Source organism: Meriones unguiculatus, chromosome 3 (genome assembly GCF_030254825.1).
Source record: "Meriones unguiculatus strain TT.TT164.6M chromosome 3, Bangor_MerUng_6.1, whole genome shotgun sequence".
Lineage (NCBI taxonomy): Eukaryota > Metazoa > Chordata > Mammalia > Rodentia > Muridae > Meriones > Meriones unguiculatus.
In genome coordinates this window covers 48064000-48090672 of record NC_083351.1, presented here as the reverse complement: position 1 = coordinate 48090672, position 26673 = coordinate 48064000, and the positions used below count along the sequence as shown (strand labels likewise).

General features: G+C 41.4%; 1 protein-coding gene across 1 annotated transcript in view; it reads left to right on the top strand.

The window, feature by feature from the left end:
• The first annotated feature begins 1508 nt into the window (after positions 1 to 1508).
• LOC110541216 (thioredoxin domain-containing protein 8-like) overlaps positions 1509 to 26673 on the top strand; it is a 57438-nt gene continuing 32273 nt past the window's right edge. The window contains exon 1 of the mRNA XM_021628007.2: positions 1509 to 1571. Within this exon, the coding sequence (XP_021483682.1) occupies positions 1509 to 1571 (63 nt within the window). The remainder of the gene's footprint in view (positions 1572 to 26673) is intronic.

The window sequence follows — 26673 nt, the reverse complement described above, 5'->3', positions numbered from 1 at the left end:
AATACCATAGCTGTCTTACACTAACACAGACCAGAAAAAAAAAAAATTAGTGTCACATGAAAGTGCATGGAGAGCAATTCAAAGGAATGTAAAGAAGAATAATTAAGTTAGCCAGATATTAAATTGTTATTAATTAACCTTTGAGTGATTCAATTTGTACCAAGTATAGAGAGCCAGCTTGGTGTCTATGGAATAAAATGAACAACATAGAACATTGACATCAGAGTGATAGAGAAGGCTGTCACTGGTAACTTGGGCCCTCTGGAAAATGAGCCAAGACAGGATTAGATAGGTGAGAAATGTGTTTGCGGAAATGAGACAGTAGGTGACGAGAACTGGAAGAAGCGAGGAGTTATCGGACTATGTTAGTCACACATTACCAGGACAAAATGTCTGAGGTAATCTTAATAAAAGGGTTGTTTTGGACCATATTTCAGTCCAAAATTGCCTGGCCCTATTTCTTTGGGTCTGTTACCACAGGACAGGAAGAATGTGCTGGAGAAGAAAGCCTTTTCACCTCGTGGGAAACAAAGACACAGGCAGGCATAGGCCAGGGCCCCAAAAGTCCTTTCGAGAGGACTCTAGTGGCCTACTTTCCTCGCACCCCTCAAAGATTCCACCAGCTCTCAGCAGCTCTGCAGGTGGGACTCATCTTCCCACACAGACTTCGTCCTGGAGCCACTTGAAATGCATGCTCACAGCATGTCACACCCTAAGTGAAGAGAGTACAGAAAGCATCAGACTGTAACATGGGACCTGACAGACAGGAATTCCTGGAGGAGTTCAGCAGGACCATCTGACAGAAGCTGACTCCACAAGGAGAGAGAGAACAGACTCCTGAAATGTGTCCTTTGACCTCCACACATACACTAGGCAATGTGTATGACCACACTCACAAGCATACATATTTCTCTCACACACAATAATAGTAAATTTTTAAAAATTAAGTAAGGTATTAGTAAGTAGATGTCCCTAAGAAAACATTATGTGTTAGACAGAAATATGAAAAAGCAATTTAGTACTAAAAAGAAAAAAAAAGTGCAAGAGAGAATACTGATGGAAAAAACTCTTGCTGATAAAAGAAATCCCATAAGAATTATCTACATTTTTGCCTAACAAATTGGCAGAGCTTCTTCTGGGAATGGTGGAAGCTATGCTACTGCTTGTAACAGTGCTGCTGGTGGTGGGGATGATGATTGTAAAAATGGTGGTGTTGGTGATATTTATGGTCATGGTAGTAATGATGACGGTGGTGGTAGTGCTACTGATGGTAGTTATGGTAGTAGTAGTTGTGCTGCTTGTGATGGTGATGGTGGTGGTGATGGTTGTGGTGATGTTGGTAGTGGTGACGGTGGTAATGGTGGTGGCGGTGGTGGTAATGATGGTGGCGGTTGTGCTGGTTGTGCTGGTGGTGATGTGGTGATGATGGTGGTGACGGTGGTGGTGATGGTAGTGGTGGTGATGATGGTGGTAGTTGTGCTGGTGGTGATGTGGTGATGGTGGCGGTAATGGTTGTGGTGATGATGGTGGTGACAGTGGTTGTAATGATAGTGGTGGTGCTGGTGGTAGTGGTATTTGTCTAATGATAATGTGTAGTTGGCTGTTAGATAAGATTTCTAAGACCTCTGTAGTGGGTGGACACTACTTTTCCTCAGAACAGTTGATAACCATGTAACAAAAATGTTTTACTGGAATTTATGCCTTTTAGTTCAGTAACTCTCTAACTCACAGGAAATCTCATAAGGAAACCCAACTTTGCACTAGATATTTGTGCACAAAAACAATTATTTCTGCATTGTTGTGTCATCAAAGTTGGCAATGATTTATATAATTCAAAAACCTAGACTTGACTCTGTGGGTTATGGTTTACTTATTTATAGGATTAAATATTTTAAAACCATTCAATATTTTGCAAATACATTAAAAAAGATTGTTAATGACGTGAAAAATCACTGTGACATGAGTTGAAAATAGAATATGAAATGTTTCTAGTGGTTCTCAGTTCCCTAAAATATGTACATACAACATACTTGGAGATCTGCCAAATTTTGTTAATCATTATTTTCTGTAAGACAGGGGACTGTAGGTAATTTTTACATCTTAATCCAATTTTCCACTTCATGACTAGCTTATTTTCAATGAAGATACGTTACTTTTAGAATAGAATTTGATGAGACAGGCCTGCAAGTCGCAGCCATCCTGCCAAGCCAGCCGGGGCTACATAATGAGACCTTATCTCAACATTAAAACCAAAAGCTACATCACATTTGCATTTGTAAATACACTTTCCTCTTCATAACAAGTGATGATCTCCATAAAAAGTAATTGAAGTAAAATTCCCACTTTAATGTTTATGGTCCATCATATGCTTAGGCAGATACCATATAAATTTAAAACCGGCCTCCATTTAGTTTTGTTTAAATACACCTTCAGAAACCACTGGAGAAGAATTAGATCAAGATGACTATTAGTTTAATGTGATGTAGGAAAGCCTGGTGGTGCACAGCTGTATAAAAGGAAACTGCCTGATGATTAAACTAAGGTATTTATAAATCAAGCATTAAAACCATTCCTGTAGTTTATCCATTTGTACTATAGATAGATAGCAATGTACTATCTATTCTCCAGGTAAAGGGTTCAGTAAGAGACAGATACTTATAATATCTCAAAATTTCCAGCCAAGTCCTGCCAGCATCACTTTCTGGGGCTTCCTTAAAAACCAGCATAGCAACAAATTTTGGATGATGGCTACTACAGTACTTTCCTGGATGAGTTTAAGGAAGTGACAACAACCTTCTTTTTCTTGTTAGTTGCACCAATTCCAAAAAACCTGGGCCAGTGCCTGAGCTTGTGTGAGACCTGAACAAACAAGCAGCCCTGACCATGACCATGAAAAGCAGTAAGCCAACTGCAAGGGTCACAGGGCTACGGGGAAGCAGAACCTAGCAGCCAAAGCTACTTAAGATACATGTCATTTTTGGTACACTTTTCCTGAATACTTCAAGGTTTGAACAGAGTGAAACCACAGAAACAGCTACTCCAAGAAACAGGCTCCTGGGCGTCTGACCAGTTAGAAGCAGAATGCTGCCCAGCTTCCTCTTCTGAGGAACTGTGGGTCCTGGACCCTCCTCATTGAAATGTTTGTCAAGCGAGTTTTCTAGTCCTAGGTCCTGAGATTTTCTGATTACACATTCACCCCTCAGTGAGTCATTGAGATTTTTTTCTTTCATCTTGTAACGCTAGATCTTTTTACTTTCCCAGCAGAGTTCAAGGGAGGTTAATGCTTCTTTAAGTTAAAGTATATCCTGTTATGGAAGGTAATAGGGAGCCGGGTCAAACTAGAAAAACCTGATAGAGACTGAGGCAAGAACCACAAAATGGCTACCAGCATACTTTTCCCAAGGACACCACATTCTTCAAATTGCTTCCTGTGAGCATGTGAAAAGGTTAGAGAGGAGATACTTCCAAAGCCTTGCTTTGCACACCTTAAAGTGTGTATTCAGCTTTCTCGTTTAAAATGTATTTTCCCCCTGCACTGTTGCTTAAAGCTGTGAGGATTCAAAGCTCTGTGGATGCCTGTCATTTATAAGTAACCAAATAAATCTTCATCGGTTCTTTTTGTTCCTGCGCCTGCTCATCCCCTCCCCAGTTGCCTCAGCACATTCTGCAAAGCTCCTCTCTTTACTTAAGAACTCAGAAGCATGCCATGTGACCAATGCCAAACCCAAGGTCGGGTTCAGCTAGGCCATCAAAGCACCCTTTCCAGGGCACGAACTCGGCCCTGACCCCAGCATTTTCAACCTCATGGAAGATTTATTAGTGTGGTGGCTTGTTATTACGGCCTCTATGTCTAATGTTTGAAAAAAAAAAAAAAAGTCTTAATCACAAGGCACCTCTGGCTTAGGAGAGAGTCCCACCAAATACCCCTAGGCTGTGTTTAAAGGACGGCCCCAATGTTCCAGACGTCATAACTGCAAAACAAAGAGTTACTCATGATGAATAGCTTGGGGACTCTGACTATGGCAGCCTCTCATCCAGATGCCTTTGCACAAGGTATTTCCCTTACTGGGTTCCACCTTTTTGGTCCCACCTAGCTCCACCATTATGACCCCACACTCACAATACTCTTACTGTATTTGTGCTCTTGTGTTTGCATGTGTATACATGTGCACGTGGAGAGCAGAGGACAACCTTGGAAGTAATTCCTAAGTCACTGTCCTGTTTTTGAGATATGGTCTCTCACTGGCCTGAAACTCATCAAGTAGATGGGACTGGCTGGTCAACAAACCACAAGGGTCTTCTCTCCATTTCCCCCAGCATTGACATGACAAGCACTCACAATCATGCCTGGCTTCTTTGATGTGGGTTCTGAGGCTCAAACTCAGATCCTTGTGTTTGTCAGACAAGAGCTCAAGCTGATTGAATTATCTTCCTGAGGGCTACCATTTATTTGTTCCAGAAGTCTCAGGTACTGTTGATTTTACTATACAACAAGGTCAATCAATCTAGGATAGTAAAGGAAGGAACTCTGCCTTTCTCTGTCCCGTGGTCCCTTCTAGTCAGTGATAACAATGAATAGAACACACGAATGAACATAGATACCCAAACCCAACATTAAATGAAAACACTCTGCGCGCGCGCGTGTGTGCGTGTGTGTGTGTGTGTGTGTGTGTGTGTGTGTGTGTGTGTGTGTTGTGTGTGTGTGTGTGTGAATTTTATTGAGACTTGGGAGAATCAGTAAGTCTAATGAGAGACCAAAAGATTAAAAATTAGCAGCTATTATTAATTAAGGCCTGAACTAGGTAGGTAAAGAAGTACAGGAATGCCCTGAGGGGAAGGGCCACCTCACTGTATTCTTTCCCCACCCACTAGTTGCTAGGAAACTGGCCCATACCCCTAGAGAGGGACACCAGATCATTAATGGTCTGGGAACCTTCCTATAGCCAATCAATTCAAAATGTAGCATTTTGACCAATAGATGCCTGCCAGGCAGGAATTGCCCCTGCCTTAAGCATGCTGGAATGGACCAGAATCTACCTGGGCACGGGGCGCTCGGCTCCCACTGCTTCGGCGGTGGGCGGTGTGGGCCCAAGCTGCAGCTTGTAATTTACAATAAAAAAGAACCTCACGTATTTACAGCGGAGTCTGTTTATTCCTGGTCTTTTGGGGATCGTGAACTGGGCAGAACACTGATAGTGTCACTCTCTCAGACACACACACCACAAATATATTTATTACTATTCAAACAAGTCTATGACCTTGGTGTTGACACTGCCCTGCTTGCTAGTCAAACAGGCCCCAAATGTAGACCAAACCCCAGAAACAGATGCCTGTGGTACTGCAGTGTTTTACTTCTGTGTTAGGAGAGAGTCCTGCATGCTGGAAATTTGGAAGGGAAAACAGGCCCAAGCTGGCATTGGTTCCTCACTCTGCATAGGCTGCCAAGACTGTCAAGCTGACAAGCCTAGCAACTAAATGTGGGTGGAAACAGGAAGGCACACCCATTATTCATATCCTGATCTCATATACATCACTAAAGCACTATACTAGCTGCCAAGGTGGCTCACTCAGGGAGGCAGAGACAGGTGGATCTCTGTGTGTTCAAGGCCAGCCTGGTCTGGTCTACAAAGTGAGTCCAGGACAGCCAAGGCTACACAGAGAAACCCTGTCTCGAAAAAAAAAAACCAAAAACCAAAAACAATACAAAACAAAAAAACCCACTATACTATTTTGCTAATTCTGTGATTTCAGTGGAGGCAAAACAGATCTTCACAACACAGAGTCATGCTTCTCCCCATCCAAGCACCAGGATTTAGTCATCATGGTCCAGTCCACTGCACAACCTCTTTCAAACCACATCTGAGCACTTGTGCGAGGGTGAAGCTGGCTGGACCACAGGTGCTCCTGCTGCAGCCTGCTTGCTTATGCTTTAGAGTTTAACTCTAAGGTTTCAAAATCCAGAGCCAAACAGGGGTAAAATGTGCAAAAGACACACAAGAGTGGGAAGTTAGTGTTCTCTATTCCTAGTGCTGTTCCTCACACCCTCCCTCTAGACTTAAAAAATACAAGCTATTACAGAGAATCTCTCTGGTTTCTCTAATTTTGCATTTGGATACATTTAAATTCATTCATTTGACTCATTTCATTCCTTTCTCCAAATAACAATCTCCACACCCTTCTGATTTCCCATTGACCAGTAATCGTTACCTCTCCACTTCAATCCTGAATGCAGTCCACGCCAGAGCTGCCATTCACCTGGCTTTCTCCTTTGAGAGAAGAAGCATCGTGTTGTTTTCATCATTTGTCCTTGGTAACACTTGCCCTCTAGTAAACACACAATAAGCTCTGAGGAAGAAAAACATAAGATTTAGGGGAAGGAAATAGTTCATACAATTTAGAGAAATACATTCAAAGGAGTTTCCAGGAATATTAGATCATTAAAAATGGAATATTCTAGATGTTTTTATATATGTGTGTGAGTGTGTGTACAGGTGCAAAGCAACTATATTTTTTTAATGGAAGAAAGATTTTATTGTGGCTTATGGTTCTGAAGGGAGAGTCCACAGATGGAGAGAGGAAATGGCAGCAGAAAGGCAGAGCAGAAAGCTGAGAAATCACATCTGCAACCAGATGTGATTTGGACAGAGCAAACTGGAAGTAGGGTGAGCCAACGAACTCTCAAAGCTTGCCCCAAGCTTGCACCTCCTCAGAAACATAACTTTTTAATTCTGTTTTTATAACTTGTCTTTCCATTATCAAAGACAGTATTGCTCGGGAAGCTCCAATGGATGATAGTTACCATGGGGGCTGCCTTGGGTCATTTAGTGTTCAAAGAAACTGCACATAGCCACGCATCGCTATAGGCTTTGGAAGGGCTTGATAGTGAAAATTATTCTATCCAAAGGAAAACGAATCAGAAGTAGCATTAAAGCACTGCCTTGTGAGTGCTCACTGCCTTGTGAGTGACCACTCTAGTGCAATATTTTTAATATTTTTTATTGTGGCTACTTATATCTCTTTCTCCCTTCTTCACCCCAATCCATTCCAACTCTCTAACACCAGGTAAGAGAATAAGAAGGTTAGTGGGGAAGGAGGGAGCATAGTTCTCTTTGGCTACTTCCTGCTGATTAGGGTCATTGGATTCCTTGGGGCAAGTCCAATCTTCCTTTCAGGATATCTCCAACTTCTTCTCATCAAACCACATCAACAGCAACCAGGAGCAGCAGGGGGGAAGCAGCACCAACATTCTTCTTTGTTGGAGCCCCCCATTTCTCTCCTGGCTCTGGCATTTATTCCCTCTCCAGAGTCCTCAGAATTAAACTATGCACAGGTAGCAGAGATCAAGCCCTTCTCAGAGCCTATGTGAGACAAATAGTCTGCTGCTGTGGACAGTCTAAAGCAGCCCTATATCCCACACCGGGGATTAAAACAAAATCATGTTTACATAACATAACTGAGTTTTTAAAGACACTAAAACTTCCACTACAGATCACCCCACTCTGAAGTATTGCAACCCACCTCCTGTGCAGCACTCACCAACTATTTATTGAAACACTTGGGGCTTTTAATCTTATAAATAAAGTTATGCTGCATCTGCTGCCCATAAAAATTCATCCTTCTCTTTTATCTCCAAACCATATAATTGTTCATTAGGGTTTTTAATCCATGGATATAAGCTCTGAAAGTACTGAGCAATAAAATGTGACATTTCTTAAAATGATAATGTAGCTGATTCACTCCCTGAACCTAACTATCTCATCCTTTGGTCTTCGAAGCACTTGAAACACATCTCCATTAAAGTGCATCTCTCTTTGCAGGCTGGCTAGTTTATGTGTCTGGGGATCTTTAATAGCAAGGTTTATTTATTATTTATGGGTGCAGAGCTCTGGAACTCTACCACCCACATCAATTCCAACCTGGGCCTTACCAGCCATGTGACTTGAACAAAGTGCTGTTCAAATGTCTCTCTTTCCTGCTGGAGTAATGGGAGCAGGCTTCATACTACAGGTACTTACCCAACCTGCTAAGTCAGTCAGTTTCTCTCAATTAGAATGCTTCCTCGTGGATCCATGATCACACTAACAGTTCATGATACTAGGCTCTGAGCTCAGATTTTTGAACACCACACAGGATCCACCCAAGTGGGTTAAACTGAAGGAGCCTATGACACAACCATCACAATGATGTCTAAAGCTGAGACACTCCCCTCCCAGAGATAACCACAGCCAGCATATGAATCTGAAGCCTTAAATGTTCCCAAACTTCTTCCAGCAAAAAAGAAGAACCAACATTGAGATGTGGGCACTTGCAACTAGAGTTGAAGAACACCTATTCTTGGCCTAATGTGCTCTGAGATCTAGTGACCAAAATATTATATTTTCCTAACCTCCTTTCCTGGTGTCCCTACTACAATCATATGGACCCACCTCACTGAGTTTCATAGGCCTGTGTTCAATATTCAGGCCTAGGTATTAGAAGATGTTGAAGACTAATGAAACCTAGGCCAGAGGCATTCCATGATACACCCCAAATCAGTGTCTAAAATCAACTCAAATCTCAATCAGATTTTCGACTGAGTTTAGCCAGTGAATGTGTTTTATTCATCAAAAAAAAATTTTTTTTCATTTTTTACTTCTGTCAAATGGGAATACCTCTCACAACAGAAAGCCAGAGTATAAGTGTATGAGAATTTAATGATGCCTCTTACAAAGTGGATTCAATAAAAGCTGATCAAACTAACCCTGTAGTGTCTGTCATTGTCTCAGCACCCTCATCATTGATTTTCCTAAGAACTGAGTAGAGAATATGAGAACAAAGAGTCTATTGAGAGCTTCTCTTTGCCTTTTATAACAGGCTCATCTACTTTCACACATCTAAAATGCCTTCTCCACCCAACATTGGCCTCTCATCTGTTCTCTGGTGAGTCACATAAACACACAGCAGGCCTACTTTTTTGGCAGCAGTGTCTGGACTCCTCCCTCTACCATGTCTTTCTGTTGCTGACATGATCATTCTTCCCTTTTCTCTTGTTTGCTCCTACTTCAGATTATGTGGACAGAAATGTGTCCTCCCAGTAACCAGCTTCTGCAATAATGGGGATTCTTCAGCCCCTCCCACAGTGCAGTGCTCGGAAGGGGCCTTAGCTTAGTGCTGTGCCTGTCTTGATTTTCAGATTCAAGAATTAAGTAAAGCTCGGGCTGTGTGAGAGTTACCAGAGTGACATAGTCAGTGAGAGAGTGAAAAACAGAACCTCAGCCACTGTCCCCAGCCCTTCCTTCCTCCTGGTTCATGGCTCCTTCTGCCTGTTAGACCTTCTATCTACTCAAGAACAGATGAATTAGAACACCAGAAAAACATCATCCACTGTGTAGTCCTGGAGTGTCAAAAAGGGTGTGAACACACACTGTGCATCACTCTTATAACAGAGGCTTTGAAGGTGCAGCAATGTGGTCAGAGATGAGGCTAAGAAGGAGCTCACATATGTCTCTGGGAACAAGGAATGGGGATGAAGCAAATGGCGAAGTCCGTGCGATGCTTGCACCATGAAAGTATGAGGATCTGAGTTGGATCCCCAGAACCCACATAAAAAAACTAGGCATACCCTGTCTATAACCTCCAATGCTGGGTAAGGGCCAAAAATAGGTGAATCCCTGGAGCTCACTGGCTGGCCAGCCTGCTGAGTCAGTGAAAATAAGTTGAATGACAGAGGAAGATACCAAGTGTCAAATGCTGAGCTCCAAACACATGTGCAACACTAACATGAGCATGCACACATGCACATATATGCACATATAGCACACATGGGCATAAGTATATGCACACATACAAAGAGGAAAGAAGACTGACAGAGAGCAGATGGTGTGAAGGATCACCAATGGCGAGGACCAGGCTTGCCCTTTGGCATCGTCACTCAGTCAGGCAATAACTTCCCACTCTCTGACACTGTCTCCTTCTGGGTGGAATTCCTGACTAGATTTCCTTATTATCCATTTTTATAGCAAATTATATGGTATTGACTGAGGAATTGTTGTTATCCTCCCTATGCCTTTGCCATAGTGACTGCATTCTCTCTTGGGCAGAAACATTTGGGAACACGTGCACAAAATACACACACACACACACACATACACACACACAAACACACATGAGCCTATCAAGATTCAGTAATTTTGTGTTATGTAAAGGCAATAAAATCAAAGTTCAACAGACTAAAGTGGTGGGGTTCAAGGAGGTAAGCAAAGTGCCTTCTGGTCCAACCATTAGGCTCCTTGCTTTCTAAAACAGTGTGGCCCCTCCCTCCCAGACTTCAATGATGATGTTTAACATTATGGAGAAGCAAGCCATTGCTTTCCCTGCTCTCCTCTTCTATCTTCCTTTAACATTGCTCTTCCTCACCCCAAAAGTTAATTGGGATATACAGTGAATAAATTGTAAAAAATAAAAATTAAAAAATTAAATTAAATTTTTAAAAGTTCCACCACTCTTTGGTACTAAATCCTAAGAATATAACATCTCTGAAACACATGCTGAGCGATTATTTTCAGCCCTTGCCTCTGCCTCTCCCCTACCAGATGTCCATGCTTCTATAGATATCCTGAGTCGGTCAGACTTGCTTATGACATGCTTATCACTACATACTCATTGTGGCAACAGAGTCACGCGATGGCCAGCAGAGAGCACTGCTCACATCCCCGACACTAGAATACATTTTGTGGGAGAACCAGCAATTTTGAAGGTAAAATTCCTCAGAGTAGGATGGAAGTCCATCCTCTAAAAATCTGTTTCCCTAAAGCCTGCTCTTTCCTCCAAGCTGTAATCTTCCCATGCCTTCTGCATAAAGCCTGGTGTTTCATTTTGAAATTTCAACATGTACACTTTTCAGTTTTAGAAAGTGATTATGTTTTATCTCTATTGAGAGGTAGAATGGATGGGAAATAAAAGAAAGAGAGAAAAGAAGGGGAGAAAGGAGGAAGTGGAGGGGAGAAATACAAAGAGTTCCATCCAAACACCAGACTGTCTCCAGGTTAGAAGGTGGGTGATTAACTACCAGCTCCAGTGCCAAAGAAGACTCTTATGAGTGTTTATGTTCAAGATTTATTTTTATTAAGCACATTTGGAATCATGGATTATGCCTTTTCCAATATCCTTCACATACCCAGCAGACTCAGATATAGTTCTCAAATTAGACATAACTGTCTCAGTTGCTTTTCTATTGCTGTGATAAGACACCATGACCAAGGCAACTTATAAAAGAAAGTGTTTAATTTGGCTTAGGGTTTCAGAGGGTTCGAGTCCATGATGGCAGAACAAAGGCATGGAGGCAAGAAGTGCTAAGAGCTCACGTCTTGATCCATAAGCAGAAGGCAAAGACAGCACACTGGGAATGGCCAGGATGTTCTTGCTCACAGTAATATACCTCCTCCAACAAAGCCACACCTACTATCCTTCCCAAACAATTCCACTAACTGGGGATCAATTATTCAAAAATCAGTCTATAGGCTCCATTCAACTACCACAACAGCATGTGGCCCAGGCAGAATTATGTTGAAAATAACAGCAGCAAAGGTCCAGGGGTTTGCAGGAGACTTATCTTGCAAGAACTAGAGGTTTGGGAACCCAGGCTGGTGGCGGAACAGGTGCTGTATTCTATCTCAGCACTGGGAAAGGGGGTGGGAAGGGTAGGTCATCTTTATTTCTTTGATAATCTACCCTATAACAACAACTTAAGAAAGAGAAGGTTTCTTTTGGATCACAGTTCCAGGGATATACAGTCTACCATGGCAAGAAAGATACAGCAGCAGGCAGGGAAGGCATGGTGGCAGGAGGTTGGACCACCCACATTCCACCTGCACTTAGGAAGTAGAGACCAGAAAGTGAGCCCAGATTATACAGCCTCAACGCTGTCTCCAGTGACATACTTCCTCCACTGAGGCTCTACCCTCTAAAGGTTCCACAGCTTTCCAAACAGCACTGCCAGTTTGAGACCAAGTGATTAAATGCATGAGCCTATGGAGCACATATCACATAAAAACTATAACTGAGGCTTCCAAAAAAAAAAAAAAAAAAAAAAAAAAACACGCCTAGCCAGCCATAGTAGTGCATGCCTTTAGTCCTAGCACTTAGGAGGCAAACCCAGGCTGATCTCTATACGTTCCAAGAGATCGTGGTCTACATAGTCAAGTCCATCCAGGCTAGCCAGAGCTACAAAGTAGACCCAGTCTTAAGAGAAAGGAGGAGGAGGAAGAAAGAAAGGAGGAGGAGGCAGCTTGCAAGTAGTGAAATTTACTGCTTTGTTTTCACCTTTCATACATGTGCACAAAAGCATGGCTTAAGGCAAAAGGCAGGGGAATGTACTCACTTGTTAGTTTAACTAAATTGCTCTATACTGTAAAGTCTCTACATTTTTTTTCCTCTGTAATGAAATAATTTTGTCAAATACCCAAGAATATTTTCCCTAAGCAAGCCATGAAGAGAAAGCCGGTTTCAGTACACTTAAGGCATAGGCTCCATTTACTTCTAACTATTTACCACTATCCCCTAGTATGAGTACCCCAGGGACTGTTAAACGAATTACAATAATAACCTCCTTCATTTGTGGGCTCGTTTGTGGCTGTCAGACTCATTTCCACAGATAATCTCATTTGATACCCCAAAACTCAGTAAGATCACCGCAGTTGATGGATTAACAGCTGGCAAACATATTTAGATCTGTGGTGGGCTGAAGTCATGATGCCATTTGAGGCACAGAATTACTGGTAATATTTACATTATATAGTAGTTCCTTATAGATTCTGAGGTAGGCAACACTGGCCGTAAGCGAAAACAAAAGCCATGTCGGCTGTGGGGAGATGATTAGTCCAGGCTCTTTAAAAAAAGAGAACCGTGTGTGTGTGTGTGTGTGTGTGTGTGTGTGTGTGTGTGTGTGTGTGTGTGTGTAGCTTGACTGAACTGGCTCATAGGATTATCAAGGGTGAGGAGCCCCATAATCGTCAAGCAACAGGCTCAGGAAAGCAGGTTGGTCTTTTAGCCTGAGTCTCAGGGTGAGGAACAGAGCAATTCATAGTGTGAGGTCAAGAAAAGATGAAACAAAGTATTCACTGAGGCTGGGAAAGAGGTGAAGGCCTCTGTCCCCCATGTCTGTACACACTATTTAAACCTCGCCAGATGGATGGTGCCTGGACACACCCAGAAGAGCCATGTACTAAGTGTACACAGTCTGATGCTGATCTCATCCTCCAGGACATGCCCGGAAGCATCCCTTGATCTGGGCAGGTTCTTGGAACAGCTCAGCTTGGCCCAGGGAGTGCCAGTATTTCAGAGAAAAGAGCTTAAGACAAACACATGCAAGTGTTTGAGAAACACCCACCCGTGAGAGGTCAAAGAGCTTTCTTTCTGTCTGCCACACAGGCAGCCAGGAACGGAGTCAGTGTTCAATGTTCCTTCCAAGAAATAATGCAGGCTTTAAATTACACTTACTTAATATGAAATCCTCCAAGCAGATTAATAATTGAGATAATAGAAAAGTGGCAGTACTTTATTGAAGTTAGTGTAGAGGTTTTTCAAAAACCAAAAATACAATTACCAGCACTTGGGAGGCAGAGACAGGAGGAGCTCTGTGATTTCAAGTCCAGCCTCATCTACAGAGCAAATTCCAGGACAGCCAGGGCTACCCAGAGAAACCCTGTCTTGCAAAACCAAAGAGAGAGAGAGAGAGAGAGAGAGAGAGAGAGAGAGAGAGAGAGAGAGAAGAGAAGAGAAGAGAAGAGAAGAGAAGAGAAGAGAAGAGAAGAGAAGAGAAGAGAAGAGAAGAGAAGAGAAGAGAAGAGAAGAGAAGAGAAGAGAAGAAAGGACGGGAGGGGAGGAGAGGGAAGAGGGGGAGAGAGGGGAAGGGGAGGGAAAAGGAGGGGAGAGGGAGAGGGGAGGGGAGAGGAGGGGAGGAGAGGAGAGGAGAAGAGAAGAGGAGAAGAGAAGAGAACTGAAAAAGTTAAAAAGAAGAGGGAAATGTCCTCTATTTTTCTACAGTGTGATTCACGAATAACCAGCAGGCTCTTTTAATCTACTTCACTCATTTCTGCAATATATGACCTGTGCCACTCTGTGTTATACAGCCAAGGAACCACACAAATGCCAGTACCCCGTGTTTGCTACTGCAGTGCTCACACTAACCAAGGTGTGGAGCAAGCCTAGATGCCCATCCGCAGATAGTGGATAAAGAATATGTGCCACACGTACACCACGCAAGTATTTTCAGGTATAAAGAAAAATGAAATAACAATATTTGCAGGAGAAATGGAAGAAACTGAAGATCATTATTAGATAAACCAGACTCAAAAAGATAAAAAAATATATGTTTCCTCTCAGACAGGTCTAGATTTAACTCTGTATTTGGGGATGGGGTCATGAAAGTAAGAGGGAAAGGGGAGAAGGGGGAAGAAATCTTAGGGGAAGAGGAGTGAAAGAGAGGGAAATAGAATGCATGTGCCATGAATGCAGTAAGAAGACTATGTGGGGAGAGTGAGAGGACCCGCGAGAGGCAGAAAAGGGGAAGCGGGTGGCAGGCATGAGTAAGGACAATGCATGGTGACATTTGTATGAAAGTGCCATAATGAACTGCATTGGATTGTAGGCTAACATAAAAGGGGTTGAACTTGATAGCTCTAGAATGGGAAAGATATCTGATGCATCCCAGTCTTATTCGCACGATCACATATGACTTATCCAGAACATTTCAAAGCATCCAGAGGTGATAGACCATTGTGTGCCCTACTCAGTACACAGTGATTCTGCTATTCATTTCATGTGTCCTTTTGGGTGGTTTTGTTGTTGTTATTGTTGTTGACTAACTGTATCATATTCTAAGAAACAGGTCATCAAGCTAAGACCTCTGAGCCAAATCCAGTACACTGTCTGCAATCTTAGCACTCCAGAGGCAGAGGCAGGAGGATAACCAGAAGTTAAAACAAAAGAGAGTGAATCGTCTGTAAATACTAGTAAGAGGTAATTTGCAGACAGGCAACTTGTGCTGAGCCCAGTAATAATAAGATTGCTATTGGCAGCTAACACTCCACCAAGAATAAGCTTCCTGGGCAGGCTTGTCAGTGTTGTACAGGGCAGTGGTTCCTGAGAGAGGGAGAACCACATGTTCCTTGCACCAGTTTCCTAATTTCACTTGAAAAAAACTACTTGAGATGGCCAGGGGCTAAGTTTTTTCCCAGTTAAAAAAAAAAAAAAAAGTCTGGCCATACCACCCAAAATGCACTTGTCAAGCAAAACAAAACAAAAATTCTTTGAAGACCAGAATGTGGTTGCTGAGAACGGTACTGTTCTGGTTTGAATGAGAAATGCCTCCCACAGGCCCATGTATTTGAAGAATTCATGGTTGGTGGGCTGTTTTAAAAGGTTGTAGACTCTGGACCTAGCTGGCCAGGTGGAGATATAGGGTGAGAGTTCTCTCTGATTCTAGCCCTAAGTCTTTCGATTCCTGGTTCACCAGGTTGTGGACAAGCTATGCTACAAGCTGCTATGGAAGAACCAAAATAAATCATTTCTCCATTAACAATGCTTCTTGATGGGTGTTTGGTCATAATGTCAAAGTGACTAATACAGCTGGCTTGCTCAGAAAGTGTTTTGTGGGGAAAGAACACACAGACTCCAGGAGGGGGATTGTGTGACTTTCTGTTCTGCTGCTCAGTCACAGCTCCTAGAACAGGGTGTTAGAGAAAATACATGAGTGATTCAAAAGATGTTTCTTCAGTTGAAACATATTTTCAAAGCATGTTGTACACTCCATATTTAGTAATGATCCTGCAATTGCAAGACAGAACGAGGGAGAAGTCACAGTGACACGCTCACAACCATTTTCCCCAGTTTAGATGATGGGTTATTTTTTCATTGTTCTTAAATTTTCTTATTTAAATAAATATATATATATATATGTATATATAATCTGTGTGTGTAATTTTAATTAAAATCATAGAATACATGATCTTTTACAAGCATTTTTAATAAAATACCTGAAGAAAAGTAAGCCATTTAACTTTTTGTTTTCATTCTAAGACAGTCTGCTTTCCCTGTTATTGCAAGTTTTCTTTGTATGACATCTCCCAGCCTCATGATTGCCACATAAGTCATTGCAAGATATAGACGTTGCAGTGCAAAGTCAGAGGTACAAGCTGACCTATTCCAGTCTAATTGTAAACTACAGTTCTTGTTTCCTTCCCTCCCTTAGAATGAGTATGTACTCAGGTCTCATGGTGGTGTGTGTCTTTAATCCCAGCGAAACAAACCTCTTGAGTTTGAGGTGGGCCTAGTCCACAAATCAAGTTCCAGTGCCAGCTAGGACTACATAGAGAGACCCTGTCTCAAAAAGGAAAGAAAGAAAGAAAGAAAGAAAGAAAGAAAGAAAGAAAGAAAGAAAGAAAGAAAGAAAGAAAGAAAAGGGAAGGAAGGAAGGAAGGAAGAAAGGAAAGGGGAAGGGGAAAAGGGGAAAAGAAGGGAAGGGAAGGGAAGGGAAGGGAAGGGAAGGGAAGGGAAGGGAAGGGAAGGGAAGGGAAGGGAAGGGAAGGGAAGGGAAGGGAAGGGAAGGGAAGGGAAGGGAAGGGAAGGGAAGGGAAGGGAAGGGAAGGGAAGGGAAGGGAAGGGAAGGGAAGGGAAGGGGGGGTGAAATGGCTCGTTCAGTGTTTAAAAGCACCCACTGCTCTCCCAACAGACTAAGGCTTAGATTCCTAGCACCCACATGGCAGCTCACAATTGACTGTAACTTCAGTTCCAGAGACCTAATTCCCTCTTCTGACATCCTTGGACAGCAAACAAGCATATGGTGCACATATATACATGCAGGCAAAATACACACATAAAATAAGATGAACTGTTTTTAAAAAGAAAATAATTTGTTTGTACCTATACTGACCTACCACTGACTTCACCTCAGTTTATTCATAGAAGAACAAATGCCCCCCTCAACATGAACCTCCTCATTACAACACTCAAAGTTTTCTCCTCCTCTGCTTCCCTAAAGCTGAGAACACTGGGTCTCTTCTATACCTGGAGTGCCTACTCACATGACAATTAGACTGGTGACTTCTGCCTTAAATATTTTAGTAGCCTCCAATTTTTGAAGTCTGACGTTATGTATTCCAATGTCAAACATTTTTATCTCACATGAATTTTTTATCATTAAGAAAACAGTTTTTATATATGGGGGGTAGCTACACATGTGTGTATGTTCTGTGGTTACACTCACCTGTGTAGGTATGTGTGGAGGCTTGATCCTACATCGGAGTATATTTCCTCAAGTATATCTCTATTTATTTATTTACTTGAGTTTGGGTCTGTCATTGAAGCCAAAATTCTCCCTTTCAGCTAGATTGGTTGAGAGAAGCCTCCAGAGCTGGTAGCTTAGGCATGTCCAAATTCAGATGTCTCTGAGCCATCACCCCAGCTCCACATGCTCATTGCTTATTAATAATTCTATAGTCGCACTATACATTTTATCTATAAACAATACACATTTATGGACTCCTTTACTAACTCTCCTTTCTTCCTGTCCTTCAGCATTGGGCAGCTCCAATCAAGCATTTTGTCTACCACAGCGACTCTTGCCACACTTTAAAACTGAAAACTTTTAATGGGAATCCATGCCTCTAATTTTAAAAATAAGGAAATTGTGAAACGGTGATCAATTTTGAATTTGGAGGTCACCTCAAAGTCAGGAATCAAAGAGGTAGAGTAAGTTAATGTCAGTCAGCTACTGTCTGATGTACTATCCTTGACAGCTGCTCTCTGGGACCAAAAGGGTGTGTGAGAGAAGTTTGGCCTTTTTCCTCCTGCTGCATGACAGGTGAAGAGATCTTCTCCTTCCTGCGACTTGTGGGGGGACTATAAAACCACCTACATGGCAAAGCTAATGAGCAAATAACCGCTTTTCCACTCTTCATCTAAGAATGGATAGACCAGATAGTTGGTATAATATTCTTGTGGAATGTACCTTTGTTCATTCAAATGCCGATTTCTCTACCCCACTATCTGGTTTCAATCCGGACTTCATTTGCTCTCTGTGTTGTCAATGAAACAACTAGTCCCAACGCTGAGGAATGGAGAGAATAAGGTGGGACATCCTGGTCTGGAGGGGAGAGGAAGGAAGAGAGATAGGGAGAACTAGGAGCAGAGATCAACCGGAGAGAACTTGGAACCATGAGGAGGGATGAACTGCACCTAAGCTATGACTGAAAGCAAGTAAAAAGGGTAAAATCTGAATGGTAGGAAACTATGCGAGCTTAGAGGTTTAGGATGGAGCAACTATTGCCCAGCATTGTGCTCTAGGTTAAGTAAATAATTCCTAGTCTCTGTGTGGTGATTTTGTTATACAGCTGGTTTAGTAAAAAATAAATCAATAGTAAATATTAATAACACAAAATAACGCCTACTGTGGGCAGACCTGCGACTTAACATAACAAAACTGGCTGCTGCTATAGTCTAATAGGAGGGGTACACAAGCTTGGCTTCCTTATACTGTGACTGGCTCAGCTCAGCAGCCGTGGCTGGAAAGAAAGGAACTGGAAGCAGTCAGACTTCTAGACAGAGCTTGGCCTAAAACGGCATTTAAAATAAAAAATGCCAAGGTAGAGGGTGTTTTAATCCCTTTTGGCTTTGTTTTGGTTGTCATAGTCATGGTGTTATGCCCAAGGGGGGTGACCCTAGGGGACCCTAATTTCCCGAGGGGGATGAAGAGAACTCAGGAGGCCAATGATTGATGCAAAATTGCAAGAGGTTTATTTTAACCATTGCGAAATGGGGTCACCCCTGCTGGTCAGCAAGGAGTGACACTGGGAGACAAAAGGCCTTGGGTTTTTAAAGGACAAGGCATGGGAATTTTCAGGGGTTGCAATTCAGGATTGGAGGAGGTATCTAACTTTTAAGATAATTGGTTGGTTCTGGGCACCCTTAGGTCCAGTCAGCCCTGTTGTAAATATCTGGGGAATATCTGATCTTCAAGTCAGTTTGGAATTTCCTGCCATATGAGATATAGCCACAGTTAAAGGTGGGAGAGTGATTAACTCATCCCGTGTCTGTTCTGAGGAATGGGGGCTATGGGCTTTGGGTCAAAGGTCAGGAGCTATTCAGAAGAAGGATTGGGGCCAGTTGGCCCAGTTTCCAAACTAAGTTTATCTCACAGGCTCCGGCTGGTGATTTTCTCTCCACCTAGTAGAGATCTCTGCTTGTTCTCTTCCTTATCTCTGCCCTCGCAGATGGCCAATGTCAGGAACTTTTACATTCCTCTGTTCTATGGAGAAGCACTAAGAGGCTTTAATTAACATGGGCCTAAAACTTGAAAATATAAGTTATAAGGCAATTAAAAGAAACATAGGTTACAAAGTTAGTCTGATTCTTTCAATGGATCTGTTTGCAATATGTTTAATGGTAATGGCTCTTCTCCATGCCTTCTCCAAGAAAGATCAAGGAGAAAATGGGGGAAAAAAACAAGGAATGGAATACTAATTTACAGACAATAGAAAGGTCACTCTTTATAATAAAATTAGATTAATAACAGCTAAAATTCAAAGCTCTCTGGCTGCAAGATACTTGTCAGCTCTTTCTGGCAAGAGTCCACCAATTCACTGTAACAACAACTAGATTCCAAAATATAACCAACTGGGTTTTGCTTTTTACAGCCTAAATTTGCACAACTGATCCAAAACTTAAAATTTGCTTGTCTCTTTGCTTGATTTTCATTTAAAGGCTTTGAGTTACAATGATATTGATTTGAGAAAAAATATTTGAACAAGTTGATGAAGGCACGTGCCTTTAATCCCAACACAAAGTAAATAGAAACAGGCAGATCTCAGAATCAGCCTAATTTACATAATAATTTACATAATAGGCAGTTCTGGATCATCCTAATTTACATAATAAAAACCAGGGTGGCAACTCCTGCTGTTTAGCTACTAGCAGAGATAGTCTAAGATTCAAAATGACAAAAATTTCCTTAAGGTTACCATGTAAGTTCTTTTTGCTTAAAAACAGATGGTACGTCCTTACTGATCTAAAGGTTGAATTCACATCAATTTTAGGTTTATATAAGGAGAGATGATGTTACACCGCTCTGAAAAGGCCAGCCAATCTCAGAAAGGGGGACTTCCGCAGAACTGGTGCCAAAGAGGATTTTGGCTTAAGAGATATGTTCTGTTGGTCAATATAAAGACTCAAAATTGGGCTGGGAGACAAACATGCAAACTGCATGCCTCCCATGTCAAACAACTTTTAAATGCTAAATTAAGGTGTCACACTGCTCCGCAAGTTGGTTTATCCTTTTCAACATGAGACATTTTCACGGGGGCAAATGTTGGTCATACCTGATGCAAAAAAGACACAGGAGATTTACAGGTAACAAAGTACACGCCAGCCTAGTTAAGTCCTAAAAACTCAAAAATTATAATTCATATGTTTAAAAGGCAGAACTGTCCATCGCATATCAAAAAGAGAGCAAGCCAAAGATAGCCAAAACTAATGTAAAAACCCAGGTACAAGAGGACTAGACTATGCTTAAATGCTAAAGGTAAAAGGGTTTATATAAAGTTTGGCTATAAAGGCATAACTGCCCATCCTGTATAAAAAAGGGCCAAGCCAAAGAATAGCCACAACCAGTATAAAAATCCAGGTACAAGATGCCTAGGGCATGCTTAAATGCTAAAAGTAAAAGGGAGTTTATATAAGGTTTGGCTATAAAGGCATAACTGCACATTCTATATAAAAAAGGGATAGGACAAAAATACCTACAACATATATAAAAACCTAAGCCAAAACTTCTAAACAGATACAAGATGCCTAGGATAGGCTTAAATTCCAAATTAAAAATGAGTTTATATAAAATTTACTTAAGACATGCCTTTTCTATTGCTCAAGGCAACCAGCTTGTCTCTCTAATAGGAGGCCTTCTCTCAGGAAATAGGTAGTAGTTTGGCCTAATACAGCAGGCACCCAAGAGCCCAAAAAAAGAATGGTTTTTTGCAACCATATTTTGATTTCAACATGATAATGGTTATATGTTCAATAATAATGGTAACTTATATTGCTGATCCCTTTACTTGGGAACAACTCTGAAACTGACTGAGAAATAAAATATGTCTCTAGTCAGAACTTCAACAATACATGACCAATAAATCCTTGGCTATAATATCCTCAAATTTTATTATGCCATTCTTTTAATTGGCATAGATAAAATTGGTTTACAGTTTATTTTTATCCTGAATATCTCATACATTTATAATTTTAGAACTGTATAATGCTTGTGAGAAATTATATGTTTGCAGAACAAAAGGACTGGACACTGGAGACACTGGATCAAAACTGACAGAATCCTCCTTCCAGCATGCTGAAACTTTGACATATTTATTCCAGCATTCTGCTTGTTCCTGCCTCAACTGCTTCAATTGCTGTTTCTCGTCAAAGCCTGCTCCTAAGAGAGCTTTGAAGAAAGCTACTAATCTCAATTGATTTTAGACTGTTTCAAACAGGACTTCTATTAAGCCTGAAATTTCTCGACATTCAAAGAGTGGACCACAAATGTTAATGCTTGCTTAATTATCCATTTTTCCCTATTTCCTTTGGGCCCTCTAACAGGATTTCTGAGTGTTCAGAATGTCAGCTAGAAGAAATTCATGAGAACAACGTCTAATTTCCTTTAAGGAGGGTTGGGTAGGTTTTTGGTTGTTTTCTGTATCTATGAATGTTTATTGTCATTGGGAGACAGTTATAAATTATTAATTGTTTTATTCAGAAAGGAAACTAAGTTAGACTCAGGGATTCCTCTCTTTTCCTTTTCCTTTTCTCTCTTTCTTAGATAAGGAGAAAGGGGGTTAAGAAGAAAGAAAGGAGAATACAAGGATATCTTATAGGAATAATAAGGCAAAAGGTAGATTATTGAATCTATCTTAAGGTTTTATTATTCTCAAATAAGGTTATTTTTGAATCTGGTATAGGATTTTTATATTGATACAAAAATAAGTCTATTTTTAATACATTGGTAAATTTTAGTATATTGGTACAAATTCAAGGTTACTTTCAATACTTTTAAACTGCTACTACAAACTGTTTGGGGTATTAGGTAATGCAAGTTAATTGTTAGTTAAGCAACTCATAGTCATGTCAGACACTAGTCTAATTTATCACAGGTGTATACATCCTAGGTTTAACAGATAGATATGATTTTGTAGACATAAAGATAGGTAAGTCTTCAAAAGCTTCAGAGACCTACTGAATATGGCGTTTTAAAATGTCTTTATTATTTTAAAGATTCTCTGACAATGAGACAGGTCATCTCCTGGCAGCACCCTGCCTACCTCAAAGAAGATGATGAGCATCAAAGAACCTCCAAATGTGGCAAATGAGCCACACGGGTAAAGAAAATACCCTTGCTTCACGACAGACAAAATCTGCCAAAAATGGGCAAGCTTAAATGCAGTACAAGTCGACTGCCAAACTCTGCCAAGATAGGATAAGCAAGCCCTAAAGTTCCTGCTTCATATATATGTCTGTCAAACTATTCTGAGCCAGAAGGCTGAAGATGATGCTCCCAACATTATTGAGAGTTATGGGTGACTGTTGAGGCAGCAAACTGTCTCTGTCAGTTTTTTATTTTTTGGAAGCTCCTAACATGCACTTCCTATTAACTCCAGTAACTAATTTTATTTCTTCTCAAGTCTCTGATGGGGTTGAAGACCAAATAGTTATAGTTCCACAATTAAGCTTAAATTGTTTAGAATTTAAGAAAATGTTTTCATATATGTAATGCCAATAAGGATAAAAGTTAATTTAGGTATAGAACTCTACACTTGCCAAGATAAGATAATCAAATACTTTCTCCTAAGTTGCCAAAGGCATGTAAACTGGACATTACACATGTAAATCTTACCTAATAGTTTTCATATTTTTCTTAATTATTATTGTATGGAAAGAAAAGAAGCCTTTTAATGAACTTAAAGGGGGAAATGTTGGTATAATATTTTTGTGGAATGTGTACAATTAACCCTTGCTCATTCAAATTCTGATTTCTCTACCCCACTATTTAGTTTCAGTCTGGACACCATTTGCTCTCTGTGTTGTCAATGAAACCACCAGCCCCAATGCTGAGCAATGGAGAGAATAAGGTGGGACCTCCTGGTCTGGAGAAGAGAGAAAGGAAGAGAGATAGGGAGGACTAGGAGCAGAGATTGGCAGGCGAAAACTTGGAACCTGAGAGATGACTAAAAGAAAGTAAAGAGGGTCAAATCTCTTTGATAGGAATGATAGGAAACTATGTGGGCTTGGAGGTTTAGGATGGAGTAACTCTTGCCCAGCATTGTGCTCTAGGTTAATTAAATAAATCCTAGTCTCTGGGTGGTGATTTGGGTATACAGATGGTTTAGGCACAGCCGCTGCTTAACTAAAAGATATATCAATAATAAATATTAATAACGTACAACACCAGAGCCATGGAATGTATAAACCCCACCTTGGTAGCTATGGAGAGATAGTGATGAAGACAGCATTTCTTGGGGCTTAATTTAAAAAAAAAAAAAGGCATGTGACAGTCCATATTCCCATTTTGATAAGTGAACTATTTTTGCAAGGTTGACCAACAGTGGAGGTCTCTGACCCTTTTGTCTTCTTTAAATAACTGGAGTACATAAAAAGTTGATAAATATTTGCAGAGTCAATAGAGGTGGAGATTGTCTTCCGTTGCATGGCTGTTCTAATAAAATTCTTCATTCTACCAAAGTTCTGCAACTCCCAGCATGCCTCTCTGTATTTAAGACAGCTCCTTTTAGCCTTTATAGCATCATCACACTCCTCTTTCCCTCCTCAGGAATACTCAAGGACACTCCTTTGTTGCTTACGAACTTCAAAGTCCTCTCTTTGAAGTCCTTCTGTAATCTAATCCCACTCTCTTTATCTCATCCCAGTTTTCTTACAGCTCAGCTCAAACCTGCCCTACATAGGGGGACCTGAGTCTCCAGACATCTGTCTTCCCTAGAATTCACATTTCTGTGTATCACATGTTAACCTCATTGTCTTTCTCAGACAGATTCACTTTTATGCATCTTTACCATCAATGATATTTTTTGTTCGGTTTTTGGGTTTTAGAGACAGGGTTTCTCAGTGTAATGGCCCTGGCTGTCCTGGACTCTGTAGACCAGGCTGGCCTCACAGAGATCTGCCTTCCATTGCCTCCCAAGTGCCGGGACTAAAGGCCTATGCTACCACACCCACCTGATGGTTTTCATAATTTTGTTTGAAGCCGAGAAAAGTTTACAAAGAAAAAGTAATGGTATTAGTTTTTACTTATTTTTTATTGATTATTTGGGAATCTCACATCATGCACCCCAGTAACACTCACCTCCAGTCCCCTTATGCCTGCCCCCTTTCCCTGTGACCTCTCCCCCACAACAACAACAACAACAAAAGAATAAAGGGGGGGATATCTCATTTGTGATGTCCATATACTCACTGGAACATGGTCAAATTCCTAGTGGCCAGACCAAGGGAGGATGAGTCTGTCTCCACCTGCATCCAAGCCAGAAGCCATCATCTGAGGAGAGCCATACAGCTGGGGAGGGTTAGGACCAGCTTTCCCGAGCCCACAGACATCAACTCGGACTCAGGCTGTAGCCCAGACAACAACAGGTATCTGCTTGGGCTTCGGTGGTGACAGCAGCTACTGGCCGTATTGGGACCACCAACCCACTTATGGCCTTCAGTGGCTAAAAGGACCTACAAGCCTGAGCATGGCCTCAGGTGGCTATACATGCCACTCACGTCAGCATGGCCCCCTGAGGCGGCATAGACCAAGGACATCACCAAGGCATCAGTCAGCAGCACAGGTCACATATATCCATATGGATCTCAGGTTTTCATTGTGTCCTGGGTCAGCAGCATGAACCACAGACACCAACATGGCCTTTGGTGGCATCATGAACCATAATGGTCCTTTAAGGTAGTCCAGTCCATAAAGTGAACCTTTCTTCATCTTGGGTCTCCATTGTTGCCTAGAGGCAAGTGGCTCTGGAGGTCAGCAGACTGGGAGGGTAGGAGTGGAAGGTGACAATTGAGTCTGCATTTGCATAAGCTCCAGGCTTATCCCACCTACCCTACTGAGCAATGACAGCTTGTCAACCACAGCCCTCTCTCTCATCTGTCTCTAGTTCTGCCTCTCTCCATAGAGCACTCCGCATTTCTGTTTTCCCACCTCTCCTTCACATATTTGTTCATCATAGTGGCACCCACCACCCCACGCTTCTAGAAGGGGGCAGTGCTGGGTATCCAACTTTTATATTTTAATTAACTATGTAATATGTAAGTGTGGATGTGAGGTAGGAATAGACATTTAAATCACTTGGAAATTCCTTAAAATTGTGTTATCACACATGACTTCTAGTAGTTTCTATGAGAAATATCATAAGTTAAAGGAGAAAATTTGATAGAAAATTGGCTGGAGCAAACTATTTTTTCTCACTTCTTTCTTCACCCACAAAACAAATTTGAAAAATAGTAAAGAGTCTTTCTGTGTAGTTGACCTCAAACTAGAAGTTTTCCTGCCTTGGCTTCCATAGTGACACCATGCCTGAGAAGTGTTTTAATTTATTGAATGGCTAGATACATCTTTATCCTTTGTGTATTTTTATCTTAGATTTGTCGTAATAGATATTTAAATCATGATCCATAAAAGGTTAGTTTGGAAATTAAAGCTACCTTTTGATACCAGAAAAAAATATTAGAATGCATAAAGAACCACAAAATAATCCTATCTTAAAGCACATAATGGAAAAATGACTTTGAGCTAGGATTGTAAAGAACTCACATTTAGAAACTGTGCCCTTGGCACTGCATTTCACTCAGTTGAGTAAAGCATCTCATTTCCCTGAATGTGCTCAGTAAGAGCTGGGCAAAGCAGGAGAATGGTTGTTTCCATCTTGGTCTTTCTTTGAGTCCTTGAATTTGCTTTTCTTTTTTTGTCCATACTACCCAAAAGGCAAAACGCCAGAAAATCCTGCCATCTTGGCTCCTTGAGCCTGTGCCAGTGAATACAGCTTGTGCCCTGGCCTTGGGTCAGAGGATGTAATAGAGTTTTGTTCCTGATAGAAAGGGAATCACTGACAGCAACAAGTTCTATAGAGATGTTCATTTCAATGCTGAATTTCCAGACAAATACAATTTTTAATCTTTTTTTAAAAATTAAATTTATGTTTTGTGTACCTGTTTTTTTGTTTGTGTGTAGGCAAGTGCATCCTACGTGTGATTGGCACACAAGGAGTTAGAAAAGAGCAGTCAGTGCCATGGAACTAGAACTACGGAAGGTTGTGAGCTGCCATGTGGGTGCTGGGAAATGAATCAGGGTCCTCTAATAGGGCAACAAGTGCCCTTAACTGCTAAACCATCTCCCCAGCCCCACAAACACATCTATTTTCTAGAAAGACAAACTGGCTTTTTGAGTACGGACGCTGAAAATTTGGTGTCAACTAGGTATAGTAGTGCATATGCCCTAATCCCAGCACTCGGGAGGCAGAAGCAGCTGAGTTCTCTGTGAGTTTGAGGTTAGCCTGGTCTCCAAAGTGAGTTCTGGGACAGCCAAGCCTATTACACAGAGAAGCCTTGTCTCAAAAAGAGAGAGAGAGAGAGTACAGAAAAACTGGTGTCTAG